We start from the raw sequence: 24,281 nt of genomic DNA on the forward strand, positions 1-24,281 counted from the left end.
CTCTTTATGTATTTAATATGTAATCATTTACGTACAATGCACATGCCATTGCCGTGTATTATCCTGGCTGTTTTTTATGCATTTGTAAGCTCTAGTAGTAAATATGTGGTTCAATGACGATTGCGGTTATCTGTTCATTATTCGTCTCTTCGATACGCTTTTCCTGTCGTAGGAATCCTCCAAACTATTCATGGCATTATCGGTAAGCTTAACTTTGTAGAATAAGGACATTCGCTTTATTTACTAGAGAATGGTATTACGCGAAATGCCATAAACAGTTTTTGTGAGTCGCTTGAGGATTCTTGGAAGATAATAACCCTTTCAGATATTGACTTTCACTGACGTATTCGTGTTGAGATGTGACAAACAATACCTGAAACCCTCAATGTATTATATCATAGAAGAGCTTACATAGTAACATCTTATGATAATCGTGCCGGATTCCATAATACAACTTATTATCCTGGGCCAGGCATGTTTCTTCTATCTCTTCTTCATATATATATATATATATATATCTTCCCGTTTATGACGCAATACTAAATTGCATACTCTCCTAAGCTCATAACATTGCCTGCACAGCTAGATATTCTTACCCAACTTGCGCTATATGGCCTTGGACTACCGGCTCCAAATTACCGTCGCAAAATTGCCACAAATGTACCGCTAAGCAGTAATAAATATACGAGAGCAATTTGTGAGAGCCGACCTACCTGTTATTCTCGCGCCTTTCCATAAGGGAGCCCATGCTCCTAGAATAGCTGTAATTCCAGTGCAGAGAATCATAGGCCCGTATTTGGTAGCATATCCCAACGGCTCCTCTGTGAGCAAATCCTTTATGGACAAAAGAGAGCCGCTCACGGGGCCTGCCAAAACAAATCCTACGCCTCTCCCCCCCATTAGAAGGCCAAAAACCAGAGAAGTCTCTGCAGCTCGATCATCTCTTATAATCTCTTTTGTCATACTGGACCAAGTAGAGCTGAATCCACCAGCGAAAAAGCCGTATAGGATAACGAACACAACCATCGTACTGAGGTGACGACCGAGCCCCCACAGGAGAAAAACTGGAAGAGCACTGCCAAAGGATGAAAGAAGAACGAGCTTGGTCGCGGAAAGCCTATCGCCTAGTATACCGTGGACTAATGACCCAGGCACCGAAGCCGTGGAGAAAAGTGCAAGCAAGATAGGACCTGTAACAGAAGACAGGCCAATAGCAGATGAATAAGAAGCCACGTATGTGCTTGGCATGAGATAGCCAAGGGATTGAACGACTACACCGAATTGCATCATCCAAAACGAGGTATGGCGGAGAAAGGCAAATGAGAGTGGTCGGGCGCGAGATACTGTAGATAGCGGAATGCGCGGCTTGAGAAAGAACAACGTTGGCAGCGTCAATAACGCCGAAGTTATAGCCCAAGAAAGGATTGTTGCGCGGAGGCCAAACTTTCGCAGTAAGCCATTGAAGATAAAAGGCATGGCGACGCCAACGGATGACTTTCCCGACCACATAATCCCGTAGGCGAGACTTTTGCGTTCGACGAACCATTCGTCCATATAAAGGGAAATGGGACTGAAGAGAAGCCCGCAGCCAATTGAGTACAGCGCCCCTTGTGTCGCGATTAAGCCTGCAATGCTGCTAACAAAAGCAGATGCAGCCAAGCTTATAACGGTGAGAGCGAGCCCCAAAGGACCACACCAGCGTCGTAGATGGGGATATTTGCTCAGTATCACGAATGCGACAGGCATTAGTAGATACATGATTCCCATTTGCATGGATCCAACAGTGGCAATGGCTCCGGGAGAAGCGTCTATCCCATGATCAGGATTGCTGTAATACTCTTGAAAGATGCCAAAAGAGACAGAGTATCCTATTATATTATGTCAACGTTCAACAAAGCTCATCGTTTCTTCCCAAAAAAGTGAAGAGAGTACCCCAAATAGGAGCTTGAGCAGCTGTACAGCATGCAAGAGCGATATATGCACCGCGGCCATGGTCTGCTGGAGGCAGCATTTGCTCAACTTGTGCTGCATTGCTAGAGTCCTCTTCACGGCCGTGCTCGTCGTGTGTATGGACACGACTCAGCTCGTAGTCATCGCCGGCAACAGAATTGGCCATTTTGCGTCATCAAAATTGACAGTGTCTCGACAAATCGTGAATTTACAATTTTTGAATGGAAGATTGTTCCCGTAACAAGACGGTTTCTTTTTGACCTTAGTAGGATCTACAGAGCCACGTGCGTAAGCGGTCCGACATCGCAGACCGGCGCCTTTACATTGATAGGGCGCTTCACCATATCGATGAAGCGACGGCATGATGTTTATAGCAGCCTCAGAGATACCCTTTCGTGGATTTGTCCAACTTGTTATGCTAATAGTTGAAACAAGGCGTGTTCACAAAGAAAATGTTTTGTACAACACACACGACTGGTTGCCCAAAGCGGAAGTCTCCAAAAATGCAGCGAAGCTATTTCAGTTGGAAGGGCTTGGAGTTCCATATCCGGAAAATTCCCGGTTTACACATCTCCTTTGGGAGTATCTGAATAATATACTCTTGTCGGATTAGACGCTGCATTTGCTTCGTAATGACTTAACCGTGGATGGATGTGCCAAGACAAGACACCAATATTGGGCGCTTTATGCATGCGTACCTAATGCCTTTTCAGTTTCGGGATATTATTCTACATCTGCTACATATATTTCCTGCACAGCCAGAGCGCTATATGAAAAGGAAGGCTATGATATACGTAGCTGCTCGGGTATTGTACTAAAGAGGTAGCTGCAAGTCAACCGCGGCCCCGTGTGTGTGGCAATGGTCTGGTACCAATTACACGGAACCCATATGCTACTAAGTAAAATTAAAGGCAAGCTAATGCCCTATTCCTCTTATTTATCATCATAATCCTTATTATATGGCCCCCATTCTAGGCCCATTAGCTCGCAGAAGCTGTGATGTCAAAGAACTTTTTACTTGGGATTCTGCGGCTGTCGCCATTCTTACTCCGTACTCCGCTGTCTGCAAGGTTCTAGATCCAGCGGTGACTGGTCCAAGTGGCAGGGCTAAATTAGATCTGCCTGCACGAGCTCTCGCTTGCTGGGGCTGCGTAAGTTTTTCCCAAAATGTAGCGTGCGATCTGGCTACCAGATGCCGCTAAATATGCCGCAGCGTACATATTGCTACATGCAGTTGGAAAGACGCTGCCGCGCACCGTAGTATTATCTCCGCGTTCAACGTCTGTGCATGCGGGAATGCCACCTCCTTATTTGATGTCAAGAACAACGCATGACAGCTTACGGGCCTATTTCTGAGCCCTGCAGGATCGCATTTGAGCGAATATTACGCCATGAAGACAGTAGAGAGAAGAGAGTAGAGGAGACAATGGACGTCTATGGGCAGGGGTGTTGAGCTGTCTCAACCTCCTTTTATTAGACTAACGGCCTTAGTTTGACATATTTGTGGAATTGGCAGCAAGCGGCTCTTTCGATGCAAGTAAACGAACGAAAGATTGCTATCAGGCTTCTGATACCGAGCTTATGGATCCTCGGTAGAGGTGACAGGGTACTCCGTATACATATATAACTGTACGCACGGAGTAACGATCCCAATGCTTAGGGGACACAGCGCAATTAGCCAGTATGATTTTAAGCAGCCAATAGTTGTCGTTAGTGGCCTACCACTGTAAGTCCATTGTAATTTAGCTGAATGCCAACTATAGTCGGCAACTTGAGCAAATCAAATAGCCGAGTTGTCTATTTGTCACAATAAAAAGTTTAAGACTGTGAACTATTGAGAGTGTGATACCGCAGTGTGACGTTCTCGTGACAGAGGTGGCACAAACCAAATACATCGGAGCTGTCATTTATTTTGTCAATTTTCACTTATAATTTTGAAAAAGATTGATCGCACTGCTCAACAGATTGTCAGCATAATGAGAGGACTGGAGCGCAGAGCGAGGCCCGTAACACAGCTGCTGTTGCAAACAGCTCGCCATGCATCAACGACATCAGCTCTGCAGATTAAAACAGCTACGGAAGCTGCGTCTTATATGATGGATCGGTTTGCAAATAAAATCACAAAGCGTAGTCAGTTCCTCGACTCAAATCAGCTACAACAACTGGCGGTGATGCTCGGTCGACCAGTCCTTAATGGCCACGACATAAGCAGGATGAATGTTGCTGCAGGCACACCGATTCCTTCAGCACACCACCTTGTCTATTTTACCCCAATGGAGCTCGAGAGCCAACTTGGTGCTGACGGAAGTGACCGCACATTCAATGCACCCGCCCCGTTCACAAGGAGGATGTGGGCAGGTGGCCATATGAAGTTTGATAAAAGTAACCCCTTGAGGGTAGGAGAAGAAGCGGAAGAGCATACAAAGCTGATCAGTGCGGTGGCAAAGACGAGCAGATCTGCGGGCGAGATGGTACTCGTTGAAGTAGAAAAGAAGATTTATGGATCAAGGGGGCTGGCACTTGTCGATACAAGGTCGTGGGTTTTTCGGCCATTGTTATCTTCTAATCCTCAGGGGGGCGTAGCGCTTAGAAGTATCGACGGCAATATCCTAGCTCCATCATCTGTCTCCGATGTAATAAATGACAGCAGTTGTGAGTATTACTGTCTTTCTCAGGGCCATGCTTATATGATGCTTACTGTGGCTAATTCTCTTGCCACAGCTTTTCCTATACGCAAGCTGTCTTGGTCCCCGGTTGGCCTTTTTCGATTTTCAGCTCTGACATTTAACGGTCACAAAATTCATTATAATGACGATTGGACTCGTACTGCAGAGGGTCACCCTGGTATTGTTGTCCATGGGCCCCTGAATGTTATCAATTTGTTGGATTATTGGAGAGATATACACGGAAAGGGCGCAGGACCTGATGAAATCAGCTACAGGGCTATGTCACCCGTTTACGGAGGAGAAGAATACCAAATTCGGACGCTAGATATAAATGAGACGAATTCCAGTCGATTGTTTGATGTGGTGGCGGAGAAGGATGGAAATGTTATCATGAAAGCTTCCATTATCAAAAGGATATAAACTGACTAGACATTCTAGTACTTTGAGTAATACTTCATCTTTACATTAAGCATCGATTTTGAATATCTGACTCTTGTCCATAGTTTATCGGAGCTATTTAACCCCCTTTTCTTTGTCTTTAACTCTTATCCTAGTTAATGTGCCTCTTCGAACCAAGCTTCCTTGTTTCACTATTTGATTTTAGTGTACTTCATACAGAATATCAGATCTCTAACATACTTCCATGCCTCGAAGCTTCATTGATGGCACCGCCACCGTATGTCAATGAAATGCTGATCGTGAAACTTCGTATATAATTAGCTGCATTGCGGGTACGGACACTGTGTCCGGCTAAGTAGCTTCTAGGCTAGATGATGTAGCTAATGTCGGCTACTCGTTCGCGCCAGGACCCTTATTTAGGAGCTATACATCGTGTGAAGGTGATAGATGAACTCTCGAATCTCAGACGCAAAACATATCTAATCGTTTCCAACAAATTAAGGATTATTTCTCTAGAAAATTCTGGATTTGGCTACCAATTTACACACAGAACGGCTCCAATGATACGTTCCCTAGCCAAGGCAACCCGTGCGGGGGTGCTGACTCGATTCACGCCAAAGGTCTGGTATCATAGCTACAGCTGCATGCGTTGTTGCAGGATTCAATCAGATGAATTAATGCTTGACGTGGCATATACTAATACTTCCTAGTCTTTACCCAGGACACAACTAAGATGCCTTACTTTGCACAGCTATCAAACGCAAGACTTACTCAGAGCAGTGCGTCGATTTTGTCTGGGTCGATTAATGAACGCTAATATGAAATCCTTAGTCCGGAATTCTGGTCCCTCGTGGAGTAATGGCGCGTACACCTCTTGAAGTTCGAGATGCTGTAAAGAGTTTAGGCAGAAGCTGTATTTTACAAGCCCAAGTCCTATGGGGACACAAGGATAGCCTCTCCTTTGAGGACGGACTAAGAGGGGGGAGCCAGAAAGTTCAGGATCCTGAGCAAGGAATGAGCATGGCCGGTAGAATGCTTAACAGCCGAGTGGTCTCTGATGGCATCAGTCATCAGTCTATCACCGTTAATCAGATCTTGGTATCTGAAGTCATGGCACATCAGGAGCTGTGGCATTTATCCATGACTATTGATCGAGAAAACTACTGTCCTACAATCATCATTTCCAAGCCAGACGACAATACTAACACAGAGGGAAGTGGGATTCAAGAGAATTCTCGGAAGAGTTCCACTTTCACCTTTGGTTTCTCGCAAGGTATAACCAGAGATTTAGTTATTCAAGTATCCGAATTTCTGGGTGTTGCAGGTGACCAAGTGACAAATCTAGATGACATGTTGACAAAGATGTATGACATCTTTCGGGAAAAAGATGCGACGCTATTAGAGATAGCCCCTCTTGCGAGATTAGAAAATGGGTTGTTTGCATCCCTTGATGCCAAGCTTATCATAGACGATGATGCGGCGAAGCGACAGCCTGATATTTTCCGACTGCGCGATACGAGCCAGGAGGTGGAAGATGAAGTCAAGGCCGAACAGCACAGCCTGGTCTATGTTAAAATGAACGGCAACATTGGAAACATTGTGAATGGAGCAGGACTCGCGATGGCGACAAACGATGCTATTGGTCTTCATGGGGGGACCAGTGCTAATTTCTTAGATGCTGGGGGCCAAGCAACTAAGGAGACAATGATACAAGCCTTTGGCATCGTTATGGGAGACGAGCGGGTAAAAGCTATATTGATTAACATATATGGAGGTGAGAGAAGAGGATGCGGCAGAGGACCCTGGAGGTTTATGTTACCAGGGCTGAGCTGACACTGTGAAGGCATCACTAGGTGTGACATGATTGCCGAATCCATCATTGGAGCCGCGCAGGAGATGACCCTGTCTGTTCCACTTGTCGTCCGGCTCCAGGGAACTAATTCAGCGGAGGGATTGAAGCTGGTGAGTGCACTCGTACCAGCAGATTGGTCCAGGCTGAAATGCCCCCCCCCCCCTTGTTTCACACCGCACTTTTGTGACAAATGACCACTGCTAACTCATGGCGCATAATGACAGCTCGCGGATGCTAAACTAGGCCTCCATGTCGAGTCTGATTTTGGGCGCGCAGCTCAGCGAGCCGTTGAGCTGGCTGCTCGTTTATAGCGATAAGCCGATGGCGCTCACCGAGGGACAATCTGGCCTAGCAGTAATCGACCTAGCTGGCAGTGCGAGGTATGGAATATAGCCGGCGAAATAGCGCAATTTACCAGGTACATACCGCACTGAGCACTTCATGCTTCGTATAATAGCGTCTCTGAAACTCCCCACCGTCGCAGTGGAGAGGCCCGGATCGGCCGAAGCTGAGATGGTATTCCCGAAAGTAGGGTTATACTATACCGACTCGCGGTAGCCTCCCTTTTAGCGGTTGTTCTTCGGGCGCCATCAACATCCAATTTCTAGATCCATTTTCACCATGGCATCCTAAAAAGTAACGTGTATGAGGGGTGAAAAAAGGGTGCTGCTGACTGGCTCCAATGCCCCGCCGCTGAGGCCCTCGGGCAAAGACCATGGACTGACTCTGAACACGTCTGTCGTCGCTGGCATAAGATAGTTTTTTTTTTTTTTGTATATTAGTACGGCAGGTTCTGCCTCATCTGAGAACCATTTCTTCCCCTCCTTTACAACTTTCCCGCGTCCGATTAGTCACCTTCATTATCACATCACCATGGCCAGTAAAGTAAAGGATCCGGCTGCGATTGAGCACGCCAAGACTCTCACCAACATCCCCTGGTGTGAGGATTACGAAAAAATGATATCAGGAATGCTGTAAATAATTTCTCAACCCTCTCGCCGCCGCCAAATAACGCTATATCTGATTTCCAACATCTGACCAACTTAATCTGCATTTTCAGTTACAATTCTCAAGCCCCGGAGCTAATCGAGGGGAGATTTCGGGCTCGGAAGCTTATCCACAAATACAACTCTTATTTCCCCGACGACGCTACGAATGACACTCTGGTTGCCGAAAGAGAGAAGATTCTGAATGAAGCCCTTGGCAAAATCGGATCAAATCCTTTCATTGAGACGCCGTTCAACATAGATTACGGATGCAACACGTCTATCGGAGACAACTTCTACGCCAACTTCAAGTAGGTGAAACCCATGGTGAGCAAGCGCCGTTTTGCTGGTAGAGGCTGACAAAAGCGTTTTCTCGACATCAGCCTTGTGATTCTCGATTGTGGCATGGTCACAATCGGCAACCGCGTCCTATTCGGTCCTTTCGTTTCAATATTCGGCGCTACACACGAGACTGATGTGCAGTCGCGTCGCAACGGAATCGAGTATGGCGGCAGTGTCACTATTGGAGACGATTGTTGGATAGGTGGCAATACTACCATTATGCCGGGCGTGACGATTGGGAAGGGGTGCACAATAGGCGCAGGAAGCATCGTCACAAAGTCAATTCCTGACTTTTCTGTTGCGGTTGGCTCACCAGCAAAGGTGATTAAGAAAGTCAACCCTGTTCCAGATTTGTGATGGCATATGGGCTTCTGTGGAAGAAAAAATTGCATATATAGAGATGACTTTAATGAGACAACGAATATTTCATATTAAAATTAGCTCGATCGACCTCCCGAATCTACCGAAGCTCCCACTTTACCAAACGCACGCTTGTTTTGTGCTTAATATATACATGTATCCGACGACAAGTATTCCAAACGACAAAATATTCCAAGAAGCCGCCATGTAACGATTGATACAAACCGATTCTCTACTTCTGTAGCATTCGAATTAATGGTTAGGCGCCCAGCCATCGGCGAGTCCCTTCTCGAGATAATCATAGCACAAATTGTCTTGAAAGAGGATGCTCAGCTGCGCCAGTTCACGAGACGTCGGTGCCGTAAAGGAATGCTCGACCATAGATTTCGTATTAGCCGATCGAAACTAAACTGGTTGTAAGGATGCTTATTTAACACATCGTCTTGTGGCTATATAACTCACCCTATCAAAGAAATAGACTTCGGCATATCATTATAAAATATCAATCTCTATTGGTAGACTACCCCTGATTGTAAATAGCCGTCAAGATTGATATTCACGAGGATTCATGATGCTTCAATTGCAAAATGACGAAAGAAGAATCAGATGAGGCGCGAGTGCTGCCAGAAAAATATATCACGAATCCAGTCTTGAGATATCTCCATATCCCCCTTTCCAAGGCGCTGAGATCACTGACGTGCCAAAGAAAGAGAGCTGGCGCCAAGTAGCTTCAATATTCAGCCTGTATCTAATATCTCAGGAGCTCAAAGGTGCTGGATGTTTTCTTTACCCCTTAGTTTTCATGCCAAAAACAAACATCATTCTCAGGGGTGTTACAAATGTGACTCTGCTATTCATTACGTGATGACTGACAAATTATCATATTCAAAGCAGTATTCTCAACCTTCGCAGCTGTATTCACTATCCCCATCATGCTAAGCATTGCGGCATTTCCTACATAGTGTGTACATTTTGTAAAATCTTAGTCAGAATATCCCAAATTTTGCACAGTGCTAAGCTATCAATACCCGGACATGAATTGTTTAGATCAGCTAGCATCCTAAGAATCCATAGCTTAAGCTCCATTTTGCACCCCATTTTGCACCCCATTTTGCACCCCATTTTGCTCCCCATTACTCATTCTTTTGGTTCCCGGTGTTTCATAAATTCCTAACTCGCTCGCTTTAATCTGCAACGCCAATAGCTGTGAGAATTCTCGGCACAAGGCGAGGTTGCCACCCATGAACCAAAAGTTGGGGTGTCCGCTGTATCGCCAAACCTATACGAAGGCAAGTTAGATTAAACACGTCTTTATCGCAAGCTTTCCAGGTCTTACCGAATCCATTTCACCTTCTTCATCGACACCCCAGCCATTTCCTAGCCGTGAGGCAACTTTGTCTCCGAAGAGTGTCTTTGCTGTGCTGCGCATCGTTTGATAGCCCGTTGCTAGAACCACTATGTCCGCCTTCAACTCAGATCCGTCGGCAAGAAGGAGTCCATCCGGAGTGAACGATTTGATCCCCCCTGGATTCGATTTCACTTTGACTTTTCCGTCTATGATTAGCTGGCTACATCCAACATCGATATAATAGCCACCTCCAAGAGTAAGGTATTTACGGAAGAGACCGCCACCACCTTCTCCATAATCAAGCTGAAATCCGGCCTTGGTTAACCCCTCTTGACTATCTTTTTCGACGTTTTTAATAGCCTGTGTGAGGAGAGTACAAAATGCCAATGTAACAGGAATTGGCATGCTTTGACTCATAATATCACATTCTTCAGTTGGTGGTCCGCCTTCTTCATAAGTTCCTTTAAATAGCATGAGGACCCCCTTTTTCGCAGATAAAACATATGTGCCACCACGTTGGAGCATAGTGACCGATCCGGCGCCGGCTTTATAGAAATTTTGACAAATATCGTGGGATGAATTTCCAGCTCCGACAACCACCACACGTTTATTTGAGAGGTTGGAATGCTCTGAAGCATCTTTATGCTTGCTCGTGTGGTAGACAGCGCCTTTAAAGTTTTCAATTCCTTCGAAATGCGGAACAAGAGGCTCGCCAGAGCTTCCTGTTGCAAGGATAACATGCTTTGGCTTCAGATCACGAACTGAGCCGTCAGCCCGCTTAACGGTGACTGACCAAGATTTCGTTGCCTCGTCAAACGACGAGTTTTGGAGCTCAGTGCTGCACCAAACATTTAGTTCCATTAAGCTGGCATATGCCTCTAGCCAATCTGCAAGTTTATCTTTGGGCGAGAACGTCGGCCAATGTGAAGGGAAGGGAATATATGGCATATGGCAGTATTGGACTGGATCATGTGTTGCGAGCGTCTGTTTATTCGTCAGCAGGTAATTTGAGTACAAATGAAAATTTGTACCATACCTTGTAGCGGTTGCGCCAGGTATCGCCAACGCGACCCAGCCTCTCAATGATTAATGACGGAATGCCTAGCTGCTGGAGTCTGGCTCCGATTATAAGACCAGATTGACCAGCACCAACAATGAGAACAGTTGGCTCTTCATCCAGAAACCCCTTCTGCCTCTCTCGTCTCTGCTGCCAGTTGTAATCCGCTGCATCAACATAGCTTTCAGGGCGTCTTATTCCAATCTTTTCTTCATGCCCTTTTATCTCTTTCAGTATGAAGTGCATCAAGTAGCACTTCCATTCATTTCCATCCTCGCCATCCACCACTAACCGGATCGTACCCTTTCCACGGCCATGACGTGACTCGAACTCGAACATGCTCTGAATCCATTGTATACCCGGACATGGGGTCTGGAAACTGGGTTGGAAAGCGCCATTCTCTTGAAGATGGATGCCGCTGATGTGGGCATCATGATTACTTTGAAAGTAGCTGACGATATTCTCGCGATTTTGGAGGCAGCGAAAGTCCCAGCTAAGGGAGAGTAAATCGCGCATCCAAGCATCTTTGACAAATAGTTTTTCCAGCTTATCTCTACTATTAGTATGAAGAGCGCTTTCAAAGTCGTTTACCCATTGCTCGGCAATGGTTCTAGCCTGCAATGCGGACACGTCGCCTGGCTGCTTGAAAGTAGGTAATGTAACGACGTGAGCCATCTTGCCGACACAGCGGATCTTGAATGGGGGGTTGGTGAAGCAAAATGAACTTTTAGATCTCTGGACGGATATAACAGCCTCAATTAGCTGAGATTGAGAATTAGGAGAGTATCTTTCACGGATGTGGACTTCTTATATAAAACCGATTCCGGATGTAAGACCATTCGGCTCGCGCATGCCCAGTCAGACTCCAAACTGATTAGGATATAGAAGTGGACTTGTGGATGCCGTGAGACACTTAAATATAGTGCTACAAATTATGAGCTGCTCGTTTCATTATGTGGCTGAAGAAATCAGGTTAGTTTCCGTAGTCGGACATTATAATTAAACATCCGTGGAAGCTGCCCTCAAGGACACTTTCCGACCCTATACGCATGAGCGTGGTACTATGATGTTATATGACGTCCACGTGGCCAGGCAGTTAACTTCCTTGCGTCCGGTATCGTAGTATTCGGATTAACATTGCTCTCAAGTGTAGGCTATTGGCTATGAGATCGTCGTTTTGGGGATGGCCAATGGATCATACCGTAGCGTTGCAATACTGAGCTTCGCGGGGTAGGATCTAGACACGCCTCGAATCACTAATATGCAGGTTTTCTCCCGCCAAATTGCCGCTCATGTAACACATGTTCAGCAATAATTCGCTCTCGAAGCTGTATTTCCATACGTCCAAGACATACAAACGTCACTCAGCTTACGTGTACTTCAATTCCTTAAGCTACTCATGAGAGGAAACGTGAATCGTTCATTCAGAGGACCCCTCAACCTGGCTATTAGTATATGATCCGCTATTAGTTACCTATTCGGGGCCTTTTTGCGCTCTGCTAGACTATAGTATTAAGCTATCGGCCGGTCGAGGTACCGGGATTCCCTGCGTATTACTATTAGTGTCCCCAAAGCCGGATTAAGAGCAGCTTCTACACATCAAGCCATCTCCACCTCAGTTATGTGGACGGGCGCGCATCACCCCCGCACCCGAAATCGGCTTACCTGCATGGCTCAACTGCGGCCCTGAAACAAGCACGTATCTTGGCCTTTGCGCACAACATCAAAGGACTACTTATGCTGCTTTATTATTCCGTTGATAATCTTGCATAGTATCATCGGATTTACCAATAATGACAAACGTCGCGCGTAATACAGTGACTAATTTGTCTCACTGTTGTACCTACCTACCTGTAGAATTCAAGTTGGCTGAACACGATGCCATACACATATTCATGAGCAGAGAAAGTGCAAGTCCAATATAGGCTTGGAGGTACTATTGTTCTGTGAAAAAATTATTAGACCTGAGCTTATTTTTTTTTTTTTTTTTTTTATCCTTTTTCTACCGACATGCCTAATTAGCATTCTATCACATATATACACATTATACACTGCGCAGACATACAGATGCCGTCATGATTCCAAATTCCAATGGCAATTCTACACAATTTACCAGCAGTTTTAGCACAGCAACAAGTTTAAAAAATGACAATATAGCTAAAGATGCACTACGCTATTATATATCGTTTCTCATGTTTTCTAGCTTCATTTGACGAACATAAAAAACTATTTATTCTAATGTACCCTAGGCTCCTAGGCTAGAAACTGAAGTTGCTGTTGAGATAAAAAAAAAGATGAGCTCTTAACGGCGAGATTGTGCAGACCCGCGACCTCGAAATAGAGGAGTTATGTCCTCTTCCTCTTGATCTTCTCTTTCTCTAGCTGCACTTGGGCCGTCCTCTTCCGTGATTCTTCCGAGGACTGATGAGAATCTGGAAGTAATTTCGCTAATTGACGGTGTTTCAGTCCTGACAGACCCTGAACGGGGCGGCATCTCCGAAAATGAATTCGAATCATGATACCTACCTTGCAATATTTGAGTCTCGAGCGATCGTATCGCATCCGCCCTGGTCTTTACTATGACGGCTTGTAAGAGACTTTCCGTTTTATTCATCGCAGCTTCATCAAAGACGTCTGGGGCACGCCAGTGAGGATAAAGATTGTTGTGCGATTCGCGGACCTGAATTCCGCTTGGGTGCGCCATAAAATAGTAATTGCAAAGGCGACATGTTGGCTTGCAGCTACCGATATATCGCCAGTTGTTCCAGAACTTGGCGTCCTCGGTTTTCCAAAGATAGTCCTGCACATAATCTAGTACAAGGATTTCTGCATGTACCACGTGTGTCTGAGAGGCACTACTGCATTCACCTAATATTTTTTCATCAAGGCCGGGCTGTAGCCCCTCGGCCTGGTCGCGGGTTCTTGTCATTATTTCCTCAGCAGACGTCATCCTCCCCAGTATTTCGTGCGCATTTGGTCTCTTTTTGTTCAGAGGATGTGGTATTGCCGTGGCTGAAGGGATTACCGTCACTGTGACTTCGTTGAACAATCGACCCAAAAGCTTACGTGCACGAAGCATCGTTTTGACAGCGAGGTCATATGAATGCAGACGACCAAGAAAATGGCGAAGGTCAAGCCACCGCTTGGAACTGTTTATTTGGTCTTCTCTTGCTTGTACAGAGATTGAGTCACGGAAATTCAGGTTTTCATTAAGGTGGATGAATCGGAATACACTTTCGCATGAAGCAAAGTCTACATATGCCGCTGTTAGCAATGGACTTAGATCCTGATAGTTGAATGGCCATGGTATACATTGTGCTTCATCAAGTTCCTTATTTTCTTCAAATTGAAGTAAGTCTTTTAACTCTGAGAGCTGTCTTCTGAACTTTATTGCTTCCGATTCTATAAAGCATTAGGGTTCCATGAACGCAGTCGCGCGTTGCTATCAATCTGGTGGCTTACCTAACGGCTCCTGGGCATGTCGCCTGTCATAGTCTGCAAGACACTCGTGTAAATAACTCACAGAGCTTGAAACATAAAACTTGATTCGATGTTTGTTGAATCTGAAAATGTGCCAAAGAGCTTCTCTCTTAACTTGCACGGCTGTGTCTGCAGATCGCTCCGCAGCTTTTGCAATAATCTTCAGTAGCTGCTCTACAAAGTCTTTAACTTCTTTTAATTTTGATTCCTTCCGACCATTTGATCCAATGATATAATGAGGGCCACTGGGCTCTTCTAGTATCGCGATGCTGGAAACGGTAGCTCCACTCTCACCGCGAATGTTATCGCACATCTGAGCAAGCCTGTTGGAGTAGCATTTTAAAGTTTGCTCTGCACTGTCGAAATCATCATTCATAGTATTCGGGTCACGTCGAATGTCTGAATAGACTGGCGGTCGAATCTTCTTTAAAGCCGCCTCTAAGAGGATAGGCTCGTAAAAGCGACGAGAAAATTTCCACCGCAATGGAATCGGCTTTCGGCCATTGGATGATTTGTCTTGAGTAGAGACAGTTAGCTCCAGAGATATACTTCTTCGGGTTAAATGGCGCATACTGTTAGCAGATGGCATTTTTACATCTGTTTAAGAGAGTTGGATATTGCTACACTTCGAGCAAATGTTGAGAATCGGTGTATGATGGGGGGTGATGCTGCCTGGCAAAGAAGGCTCGAGCTGTCTTTTATCGTCGTATCTTCTTCACAAGCCAGTATCCACACTCAGAGTGTCCTCTATTTCAATGTCGTCATTGTATTGTGCCAACGATCACCTTAAAGTCCTATAAAATCATCGCTTAGCCATGCAGCTCCTCTTTAACCTATGATAGATGGTCTTGGATATTGTAAGGCGAATCGCCGTAAGGCCGCGTTGTTAGGCCAACATAAAGGCATATTGAGCAGCAGAATGTTACTTGACATCATGCTACACGACCTATTGCTCCATTAGTCCATATGTCACCAGGCTTTTTGGTAGCTTTGGCCTTTCCGCGAGTACCTGGGCGGCCCACGAGCGGGGCCATCGCGCCAGGCTGTGATGGAACCCACGGCATCGCATGGATTGAGTCGGATCTGATTGGATACATGGATGCATATAACTGCGACTAGGGGTGGCCTACACCTCAAAGCTGCTCACCTTGCATAGCCTCTTATGCAAGCGCCTAATCTTTATCCAGTGGCATGCAAGGTTACATGTGTTGGTCAGCGTTAGGTCGACGCCTCAATTTGAACTTTGTAGATTTTAGACATCCATCCAACAATGTATTCTACTATCATGATGTGAAGTTGGGCAGACATAAGGCAACTTGATCATCCTCGGGCAGGATAAGTAAATATACGAAGTTGGTTACTCTCACGCCGCTGGACGAATTCCCCAACCGAAACTTGCATCTACCTATCAACATCTGTCATGCTCTCTCGTTTCATAGAATAAGTCTCCACTATCAAGTCAATAGAGGACTCCGCTTTGATCAAATATTTACTACTTAGATTATCGGCCGCCCACGTCGAGTAGCTAGGATTCGTAACTCTTATCCCATACAAACCCAGCAAACGACTAAATATTGTTGTTGTACAAAGCACGCCCTGTCGACATACCCCGTGATTGAATGGAACATCGCCCATATTTCGGGCTGTCCTTGTCAGGGTAACACAACTTAAAGATACTTTTCTGTTACAGTCTTGCTGCTACAAGGAACGATTTCCTCTAATTTTGACTACTCATATACATGGTACATTTTTGTTGATTCAGTATCTCAGTCTAAGCTGACTTATATGTTTATTATTATGCAGTTCATTTTTCCAATTTCCCTCCGGATATTGTATCGAAAATAGACTGGTATGGAACTAGATTTACATGCCTCAGTGCATCTCCTAGCTGGATACTTATTATCAAAAAGGTCTTTCTAAGATTGCCTCGTAGATGGCATGCGCCACCCGCCACTCGCCAGCTACAGCATTGCAATCTCCTGAGGATCAATTACCCTGTTAGCTTCGCATTCTATTCGGTGGCATTTGAAGTGTGGCTTACATCTACCCACCAAGATTAGGTCCAAGCATCTCAGGTGCCAAAGAGGTGGATCAGAATTTAGCTATTTCTGGCGACACCAAGAGAAATATCCTTGTATTGGAGGGCCAGTAACACGAATCTAGCTGGGTGTCAATGCTTGAACAGGGGCTTCAGAAGTCACCATGACTCAAGATCACAGCCAGCCGTTTAAGTTCGGTGCTCCTGACCCTATGGTAGGAGACGCAACGAACAGCGAATGTGGCGACGCTTACGAGGATGCTGCTGAGCCTGTGCCAGTAGTCCAGCCTCTCCAACGCGATATTTATAGCGTACAAGAGGGATACAGGCTTGGATCCACTATAGATCCAAGTGTGTTACATTTACCTAGCCAAGTATTGCACTCTTCGGCTCCAGATGTCGGATTTTTCGCAAACCCAGAGGCCAAGTTCCACTCCCGAAATGAGACTTAGACTCAGGAAGGTGATTCGCAAAGGGGTAACCCGGAACGAACGAGTATTGCTCTGGATCAGACAACGGACGACATATCGGTGTCTGACAATTCTTCTCCTATTTCTTTTTCACTTTCTGATGTTTATTCGTATGATATTGATTTTAACGAAGAAATTAACGACGACCAAAGCCAATCAGGGCCATCAAATATTACAGGCGGGCACACAGAATCTCTCCCCTCTTCATCCGCTAACGAGAGACTATCATCTGAACCTCTTAATATGGTGCACCAATTTGCATGTGTTAGATGTCCGAGGTCTTTCGAGAAACAGCATCAGCTTAAGTAAGTCGCTTCTCTTCAAATCTCAATTAGCTTTATATTAGAGAAGCTCCAAATATCTTCAGATGGCCGAATATAGCTAACACCTAGCTTTCGTTCAGTCGCCATATTAAATGGCATGACAAGCCATTGCAATGTCCCAGATGCGAATACAGAGTCATATATCAAAGAGACTTGGAAAGACATATCTGGGGGGTTCACGAAAAATGGGCGAAAGATACAAACCGTCCTCCAATCCGAAAATCGTGTAAGATTTGCAACATCGAACTGAGGAGATCGGACAATGTTAAACGTCACATGGATGAGGTTCACCATAACGTTAAGAGGAAGAGGGGCCCGAGGGGTTAGATCGCCATCTACAAGACTGGGACGAGATATTTTCTCTTTTTTCTTCTTCCTTTTCATTTCATTTCTCTCCTGCCTCTCATTTCAATTTTCTTTTTCATTTTCCTGTCTTTTTTCCTCTCTCTACTCTTTTTGTATCTGCATCCCCAAAGCTTAGCATTTGCTTTATTTTCATTCTTTCTACTATCTAGCTGTTTATGATTCAAGAAGTCTCTTCATAGTCTCTCCCATAACGCCTGGATGTGGTACAATGACTGCCCCAGCATCTCCAAGTGCCTTCGCCTTGACCTCTGCGGGTATATCCCTGGACGTAAGCACCGCACCTGCATGGCCCATGATCCTTCCATTTGGGGCTGTCCGTCCGGCCACCATTGCCACTATTGGTTTGGGGTGACGAGTTGATTTGCGATATTCTCGGATTAAATCTGCTGCTCTGAGTTCTGCTTCTCCGCCAATTTCTCCAATGACAATGATACCCTTGGTCTCTTCGTCTTCGAAAAATAATCTGAGACCATCAGCCAACGTAGTACCTATGATCATGTTAGCCAAGACTCTAATGTCATCTCATCTCCACCCTCACCTGGTAACAAGTCTCCTCCCATCCCAAGCACTATGCTTTGGCCTAACCCTACCGAAGTTGTCGCTCCTACCGCCTCATAGCTCAAAGTGCCAGATTTGGAGACAATACCTATGCTGCCCTTTTTATACTGTTTATATGGCATAATGCCAACCCGACACTGTTCTGGAGCTATAATCCCAGGGCAATTTGGCCCCACTAGGCGAGTCTTGCTCTGAGTGCGAAGTATCTCATGAACTCGTAGCATGTCATGTACTGGAATATGTTCCGCTACCGAGACGACAAGTGGAACCTCGGCCTCTATAGATTCTATGATTGCTTTCGCTGCAAATTGAGCAGGGACAAAAACGGCACTAACATGAGGCTTGACATGTCTCATAGCCTACAAAAATGTAAGGTTACCTAGGCTGGTTTGTAGGAGCTGGAAACCTTTACCTCATGAACAGTATTAAAAACTGGCAAATCCAGATGTATGCAGTCGCCTTTGCCGGGTGAGACACCACCTACAATATCAGTGCCATAAGCAATGGTATCTCTTGCATTTGCAGTTGCCTGAATACATCGTCTCCCAATCAGCATGCTACTTTATGAGAAGCAAGCAAGTTTTGTAATACCCACCGCTTTCCCTGTAAAACCTGTTTTATGTGAGTAAATGCGTGTGAAGTCGTAGTGCCATTGATATTACCTTGAAATATTACTTTTGTGTTTTTGTCTATACGTAAATTGCGAATAGTACTGTCATATCCGTGTGAGTGTCGTGTAGCTGAGGTTGACAAATGCCGCCGCCGAAACGCGGGGCTGCAACGAAACGCTCTAAAAGACGAGATGATCATTCTATAGGTTCAGTGCTCTACATGTGGTCTTGCTATTTGTCGGGTGTGCTGCATGTATTATTCACGAGTACTCTCTCATTTATTACCTATAATCATTCGATGCAAGTCGGCTATGTGGCTGTCAGATAATTAGTACACAGCATGTAGCCGAAATGATAGTGGTTCCTTGGTGAGCAAGTCCCGTTTTTATTGGGTAACAGGCTACATGTATAATAGACAGCTTCATCCGCGGCACCCATTTTCTGTCTATGCTAGTTTACGAAGTGAGTGGACGAAATTTTGAAGACAGCTAGAAGTCTTAGAGGTGCCTCTCCGCATTATCAATGCACCTGTGACAGCGATCTCGATTATCATGTTTTCCCAGTTTCAGCTGCAGTAGCGGCAGCGGCGCTGAGAGCAAATATATTTCGGCTTGCTGCACTAGATGTGCTGTACATTGCAGCCACCGCGTCATCAGACTGGAGTCAGTTACGGTTTACCATGCGTTGCTAGTAATCGTAGTCTATTACGGACGGCCTGCTGGAGCCGACTACGTTTTTGGCCTGGTAGGTTGGACGAGTATAGCATTGAGGCAGAGTCGCCGCAGTTTTTCTGGCGATTCGTGCGGCTGCATACGAGGCACGAGTGATGAAAATTACTGTTGCATAATCTGAAGAGTAGAAGGCTGGTTGAAGGCTGTGCTGCGTGCCTGTCTTGGAGAGCGGCAAGAGTTCGGAATAGTTCGGAATGATATAGTTCTGGCTGCGACCGCTCGTATTTCCTGAGCCAAGCATGTAAGGGAGTGAGGCTCTCTTGCCTGCATGCGTAGACAGCTTATGAGATAAACGGTTTCTAATGCTTGTAATCTGTATGCCTCTCATCTTGCTTAAGATTACCGAATAGTTGTGCACTGTTCAGCGCTTGGTGTGGAGAGCTTCCATGATTAAGATGAAATGGCTGTATCTGAACAACGCAGGCTGTACACTGCTTTGTATCAGCGTCTCTACATGTACTGAACAGGCTACGCAAGTATAACATCAAGGCTCGAGTGTGTCTATGCCCGCTTAAGCTAGTGTTTCCATCACGACAGTCGCTCCCATAGGGCAAAGACGGATTCTTTTAGTGTATGGAATGAGCCCTTTGTAGTCTGTCTCTAACCAACACCCACATGAGTGTGTGAGTCGCCAATATATTGCTGACCAGGCTGGAGTGCATTGCCCCCAAAACGTTGGCAAAGCCACTCTGTGGCTTGTTAGCTGTTGGCTGTTCCCACACGCTAGACATCGTCTCACCACCCTCGGAGCCTGGCCTCGTGCCCATAGCGTCATGCCGAATGCGTCCTCGTGCTCTTGAAGCCAGCAGGCTGCAGTGGCTGTTCACTGCAGCAATAGCATCAGTATGAGCTGAACCGCACATGAGACAATGGCCCGGGAGGCCTTTTTGTTGTTCTTCTGCCGTGCTCTTTGATTTTATATCTGCGATGACAACTCTAGACGCTCAATCCCCTCCACTAGAACATCGCTCGCTATTCTACCTCGTATACCGCCGTGAAATGCCATTACCGAAACAATGCCCTTCCGATCGAGCTCCGTCAAGGCCATGGGCTCTAGCCTCTTCTCCCGAAACCGTCGCGACGATGCACAGAAAGATTTAACGAAGCAGCCGGGCGACTCAAGGCGTCGCCGGTCGTCTCTTTCGGCGGCCGAGCGGCGGACATCGGTGGCGAACGACTTCAGGCCGCACACCGAGATTCAGAGGCCGACGATGCCGCCTCCATCAGCTTCATCTGGGAGAATGCGAAGCCCACCACGAAGAGATTCTGTATCCCGCAGGTCTGTGTCACCTCGCTCTCGCCAGAAGATGGCGGGCGGAGATGGTCACTACAATCGCCAGTCGCGATCGCCTCCGAGGCGCCGATATTCCTCCTCAGAAATTCCTCGACCACATGAAATGACGCCCCAATCGCCAGTACCCTCGCGATCGCGAATAGGCGATAGCCACGAAAGGCGTGATCGACCTGGATATGGGAATGCAGCAGCCACCCAAACTCCTCTGGCCTCACCGCAACTAGCACCGCAGAAACCTGGATGGAGCACTACATCAAGAGAGGCTAGGCAGGAGGCCCGACGATATCCGCCTTCAGCATCATCAAATAACAGGCCACCACCTGCTGTACGGGGCACTTCTCCCTATCAGAAACCTGCTGCAGGCACCGAAAGACATCGCTCGGCCTCCGTAGATGGGTATGATAGGAAATCACAACAAGCGCCTGTTCAACTGCCAAGTTCGCCTTCACGTCGTCCGAAACATGAGCGTAGAGGCTCAGATAGCTTCTTCAGCAAATTCCCCAAAACATTCACAACTTATGCAGGAATCCGTGCGCTCTCCGAACACGCCGACAAAGCGAAAGAATGGGTTGAGTGGCTCAACAACGTAAATGACGCTCCTGATGAGATCCGCGCACTATCTGCAAGGATCACTACTGCGCGGGATACTATCCAGCAAATGAAGGACTGCTTGAAAGCAAGGCCCGATCTTATTGAGGATGAAACCGGACAGGCCATAAAGTCTCAAATTGAGGACACTATTGACAGCACAAGTGAGACATTAAAGAAGATGACGAAATTGCTGGCGAGCTTTTCTAGGGCTACTAGGGAAGATAACAATAACACAACTCTTGGCCGCCTGGAAGGCTTCTGGCACTCATACAACTACAAAAACGAGGGTGAAGAGCAGATTAAGTCTGCAGATGCTGAATTGCAACAGCAGCTATTGCAACTGGGCACTCTCATGTCCAACATTTATGCGTTAGTCTCATTTTCTCTATCCGCCAGCTACGTCATGCTAACAAAGGCAATAGTCGTGCTCTAATGAAACCTGCGGCATCATCAGGGTTTAATACACCAAATACGCCAACGCCACCTCTACCAACTTCTAAAGTAAATACAGTACCAGAAACGTCAAAACCGATACCGCGACCAGCAGCGTCAATACCTAATCGACCGCCTCCAACACCACAATTGTCTCCCAAATCTCAAGGGCAGTTTGAGTCTATAGGAAATTATCCAAAAGCCACCACAAACCCACCTACTCCGCCTCACTCAGAACCCTCAGTCGAACAGCCTCCATCTCATGATTCCAGTAATGAAAATGCGGCAAAACTCGATCCGCAGAACACAGTCCCGAACCCAGGAGATACCTTGCTCGATGCTGCTTGGGAAGGCGATGTGAAAACTGTAGCCAACTGTATTCGTCAAGCGCCACCGAATTCATGCGATATCCACGGTCTAACACCACTACATCTTGCTGTCGAGCGTGATCATATGGCCGTCGCCATGTTTCTTCTCGACCACGGTGCCGATGTGCATGCTCGTGCTGATGGTGGCTGTATGCCTCTTCACCTGGCAGCGCGTTACGCATCTGCTGCAACGGTGGAAATGCTCATTGATCGTGGCAAGGCTGATCCTAACGGCCAGACGACGGATGGGAGAACCGCGCTGCATTATGCTGCCAGGTCAGCCGAAGATGGAGATACGGAACGACGAGAAGTGATTCGCGCGTTGCGAGATTTAGGCGCTAATCCCACGCTTCAGAACCGAAGAGGTGAATTGCCCAGAGACATAGCTCAGAAGAGAGATTACTGGGATGCAGCTGCAACGTTGAGAAGAGCTGAGCAAAAATGGGAGCAGCAGCAGCAACAACAACAGCAGCAGCAGCAACAACAACAACACCAGCAACACCAGCAACAGCAACAACAGCAACAACACCACCAGCAGCAGCAGCAGTATCAGAAGCAACAATATCAGCAGCAACAACAACAGCAACAGCAACGAGATCTGCAACAAGAACAACTGCAACAGCGACAGCCAAAGAACCCATTGAAAGAAGCCAACATAAGAGAAAGAAGTACGAAAAAAGAAGGCAGCTGGCTACAAAGGTACAGACTCAGGAAATAACGAATTACGAAGACTTAACGAAAATTTGACGAAGATTTATGCATGTGTTTATTAGCGATAGAAGGCGCATATACGTGGCATGGTATTACATGTGTATACGATTCTCTACATCATTTAGTTCACTTTTAATTAATGCTATCTAATGTAACATAAATTAGATTATTTCTCGCTTTACCTTTCTCAGTTCTCAAAAGAACCTCCATAATGAATCAGCGTGCTTTGTGCTCTTGAAACGACTGTAATAATGGCATGCTGGCCACATTACGAGCAGCAGAGCCAGCCATAGCGCAAAGTAGATAAAGAGGTTGCTAATACCCATAGTATTTTCTGGGTTTGTAGGGCTTGCGTGGTCAGTTTCTTGGCCAAATATACGTATCATCAACTGCCCTAGAGGAGACATGACGATACATATGTGCGCCACGTAGAAAAATAGCGATGATGTGCCATAGCTCAAAAGGAGAGAGAAACGCTGCGCAATATGCGCAGGGATGGAGCTGAAGGCTGCGAGGAGAAAGAGGTTGCCGGCCATAGTGAATGCCCAGAACGCAACATCTGGAGGATATTTAATTATATAGAAGAAAGATGCTGGCGAGGCAAGATATGGGTTCCCTTTCATAGTTTGATGGTGTTGCGCAGGTGTATGCAAACAGTCCTCAGAAAGGTTTCCGATGCGGAGGAGCCTTGTACCAACGAAAATCATTGAAAAGACGATTCCGATGGAGACGTGGCCTATCACAATAGCAGAGGTTGTCCATTTCCGGGCCGAGAGGATGCGACCGTAGAGAAGTCCTAGAATGGCAAAGGAGAGCCACGCCAAAGGAGGAAAGTTGGACATGACGTGGTCGCTAATAACAGGCCAGAACCAAACACTGAGGAACGGATTCTTTGATGTAGGGAGGCCAAGGGGGGTAACTATGGAGCTGTCCGGTGATTCGGTCTTGATACTGCAGTGACCATTGTTCTCAGATAGCCAGATATTCCACCATATGGTAATGACGCTGAGGATTGCTAGAATAGTGTTGTGAATATGCCAGGATAAAGATGAAGCTGTTGCTGCTCTTTCGCTTTCTCTGGCCGTGTTTCTCCGTCCTTGTAAAAGCGGTTGGCTAACTCCTTGTTCGTCATCACCATCGTCGTTCCACCTACCAAAGGCTGTCCCAGTGCGCTTATCCAGCATTAAAAGGCATCTTTCTAGCACATTCGCAAGTCGATTCTCCGTCTGATTCATGGTAAGCCACAACATGCCAGCCAGGAAATAATTCAATCCCAGTGCAAATAGGACCATGTTCATAAACCATAGTTGACCCCCTGACCATAAAAGTCCCCACAATACTGTGACTG

General features: G+C 46.2%; 7 protein-coding genes across 7 annotated transcripts; 3 read left to right on the forward strand and 4 right to left on the reverse strand.

Annotated features, from left to right (window-relative positions):
* Positions 1-497: 497 nt before the first annotated feature.
* GGI43DRAFT_415873 (major facilitator superfamily domain-containing protein) lies at positions 498-2,226 on the reverse strand. Its single transcript, XM_083207204.1, has 2 exons — positions 1,933-2,226; positions 498-1,868 (listed from the first exon to the last, which is right to left on the reverse strand). The coding sequence occupies exons 1-2, from the start codon at positions 2,114-2,116 to the stop codon at positions 667-669; spliced, it is 1,386 nt and encodes a 461-aa protein (XP_083056520.1). The 5' UTR covers positions 2,117-2,226; the 3' UTR covers positions 498-666.
* Positions 2,227-3,752: 1,526 nt separating this feature from the next.
* On the forward strand, positions 3,753-5,429 carry GGI43DRAFT_220061 (uncharacterized protein). Its single transcript, XM_083200337.1, has 2 exons — positions 3,753-4,602; positions 4,672-5,429. Exons 1-2 carry the CDS (start codon positions 3,927-3,929, stop codon positions 5,034-5,036), a joined length of 1,041 nt encoding a protein of 346 aa, XP_083056521.1. The 5' UTR covers positions 3,753-3,926; the 3' UTR covers positions 5,037-5,429.
* Positions 5,430-5,873: 444 nt separating this feature from the next.
* GGI43DRAFT_387644 (succinyl-CoA synthetase-like protein) lies at positions 5,874-7,178 on the forward strand (the record flags this gene model as incomplete). The annotated part of the gene is made up of 3 exons (XM_083203960.1): positions 5,874-6,789; positions 6,859-6,977; positions 7,092-7,178. The coding sequence occupies 3 exons, from the start codon at positions 5,874-5,876 to the stop codon at positions 7,176-7,178; spliced, it is 1,122 nt and encodes a 373-aa protein (XP_083056522.1).
* A 1,930-nt stretch (positions 7,179-9,108) lies between these two features.
* Positions 9,109-12,162, reverse strand: GGI43DRAFT_220019 (flavin-containing monooxygenase). The gene is made up of 3 exons (XM_083200336.1): positions 10,940-12,162; positions 9,892-10,887; positions 9,109-9,834 (listed from the first exon to the last, which is right to left on the reverse strand). The coding sequence occupies exons 1-3, from the start codon at positions 11,633-11,635 to the stop codon at positions 9,631-9,633; spliced, it is 1,896 nt and encodes a 631-aa protein (XP_083056523.1). The 5' UTR covers positions 11,636-12,162; the 3' UTR covers positions 9,109-9,630.
* Positions 12,163-13,262: 1,100 nt separating this feature from the next.
* Positions 13,263-15,029, reverse strand: GGI43DRAFT_387647 (nucleic acid/nucleotide deaminase domain-containing protein; the record flags this gene model as incomplete). Its single annotated transcript, XM_083203961.1, has 3 exons — positions 13,263-14,362; positions 14,423-14,956; positions 15,014-15,029. The coding sequence occupies 3 exons, from the start codon at positions 15,027-15,029 to the stop codon at positions 13,263-13,265; spliced, it is 1,650 nt and encodes a 549-aa protein (XP_083056524.1).
* Positions 15,030-17,771: 2,742 nt separating this feature from the next.
* On the reverse strand, positions 17,772-19,165 carry GGI43DRAFT_220131 (succinyl-CoA synthetase-like protein). The gene is made up of 5 exons (XM_083200340.1): positions 18,858-19,165; positions 18,791-18,807; positions 18,680-18,724; positions 18,176-18,554; positions 17,772-18,125 (listed from the first exon to the last, which is right to left on the reverse strand). The coding sequence occupies exons 1-5, from the start codon at positions 19,003-19,005 to the stop codon at positions 17,791-17,793; spliced, it is 924 nt and encodes a 307-aa protein (XP_083056525.1). The 5' UTR covers positions 19,006-19,165; the 3' UTR covers positions 17,772-17,790.
* A 1,388-nt stretch (positions 19,166-20,553) lies between these two features.
* GGI43DRAFT_425562 (ankyrin repeat domain-containing protein) lies at positions 20,554-23,145 on the forward strand (the record flags this gene model as incomplete). Its single annotated transcript, XM_083208526.1, has 3 exons — positions 20,554-21,791; positions 21,845-22,890; positions 23,099-23,145. The coding sequence occupies 3 exons, from the start codon at positions 20,554-20,556 to the stop codon at positions 23,143-23,145; spliced, it is 2,331 nt and encodes a 776-aa protein (XP_083056526.1).
* Positions 23,146-24,281: the final 1,136 nt, after the last annotated feature.

The sequence above is a fragment of the Trichoderma evansii genome (genome assembly GCF_050947405.1).
Source record: "Trichoderma evansii strain SZMC 28006 chromosome Unknown GGI43scaffold_26, whole genome shotgun sequence".
Lineage (NCBI taxonomy): Eukaryota > Fungi > Ascomycota > Sordariomycetes > Hypocreales > Hypocreaceae > Trichoderma > Trichoderma evansii.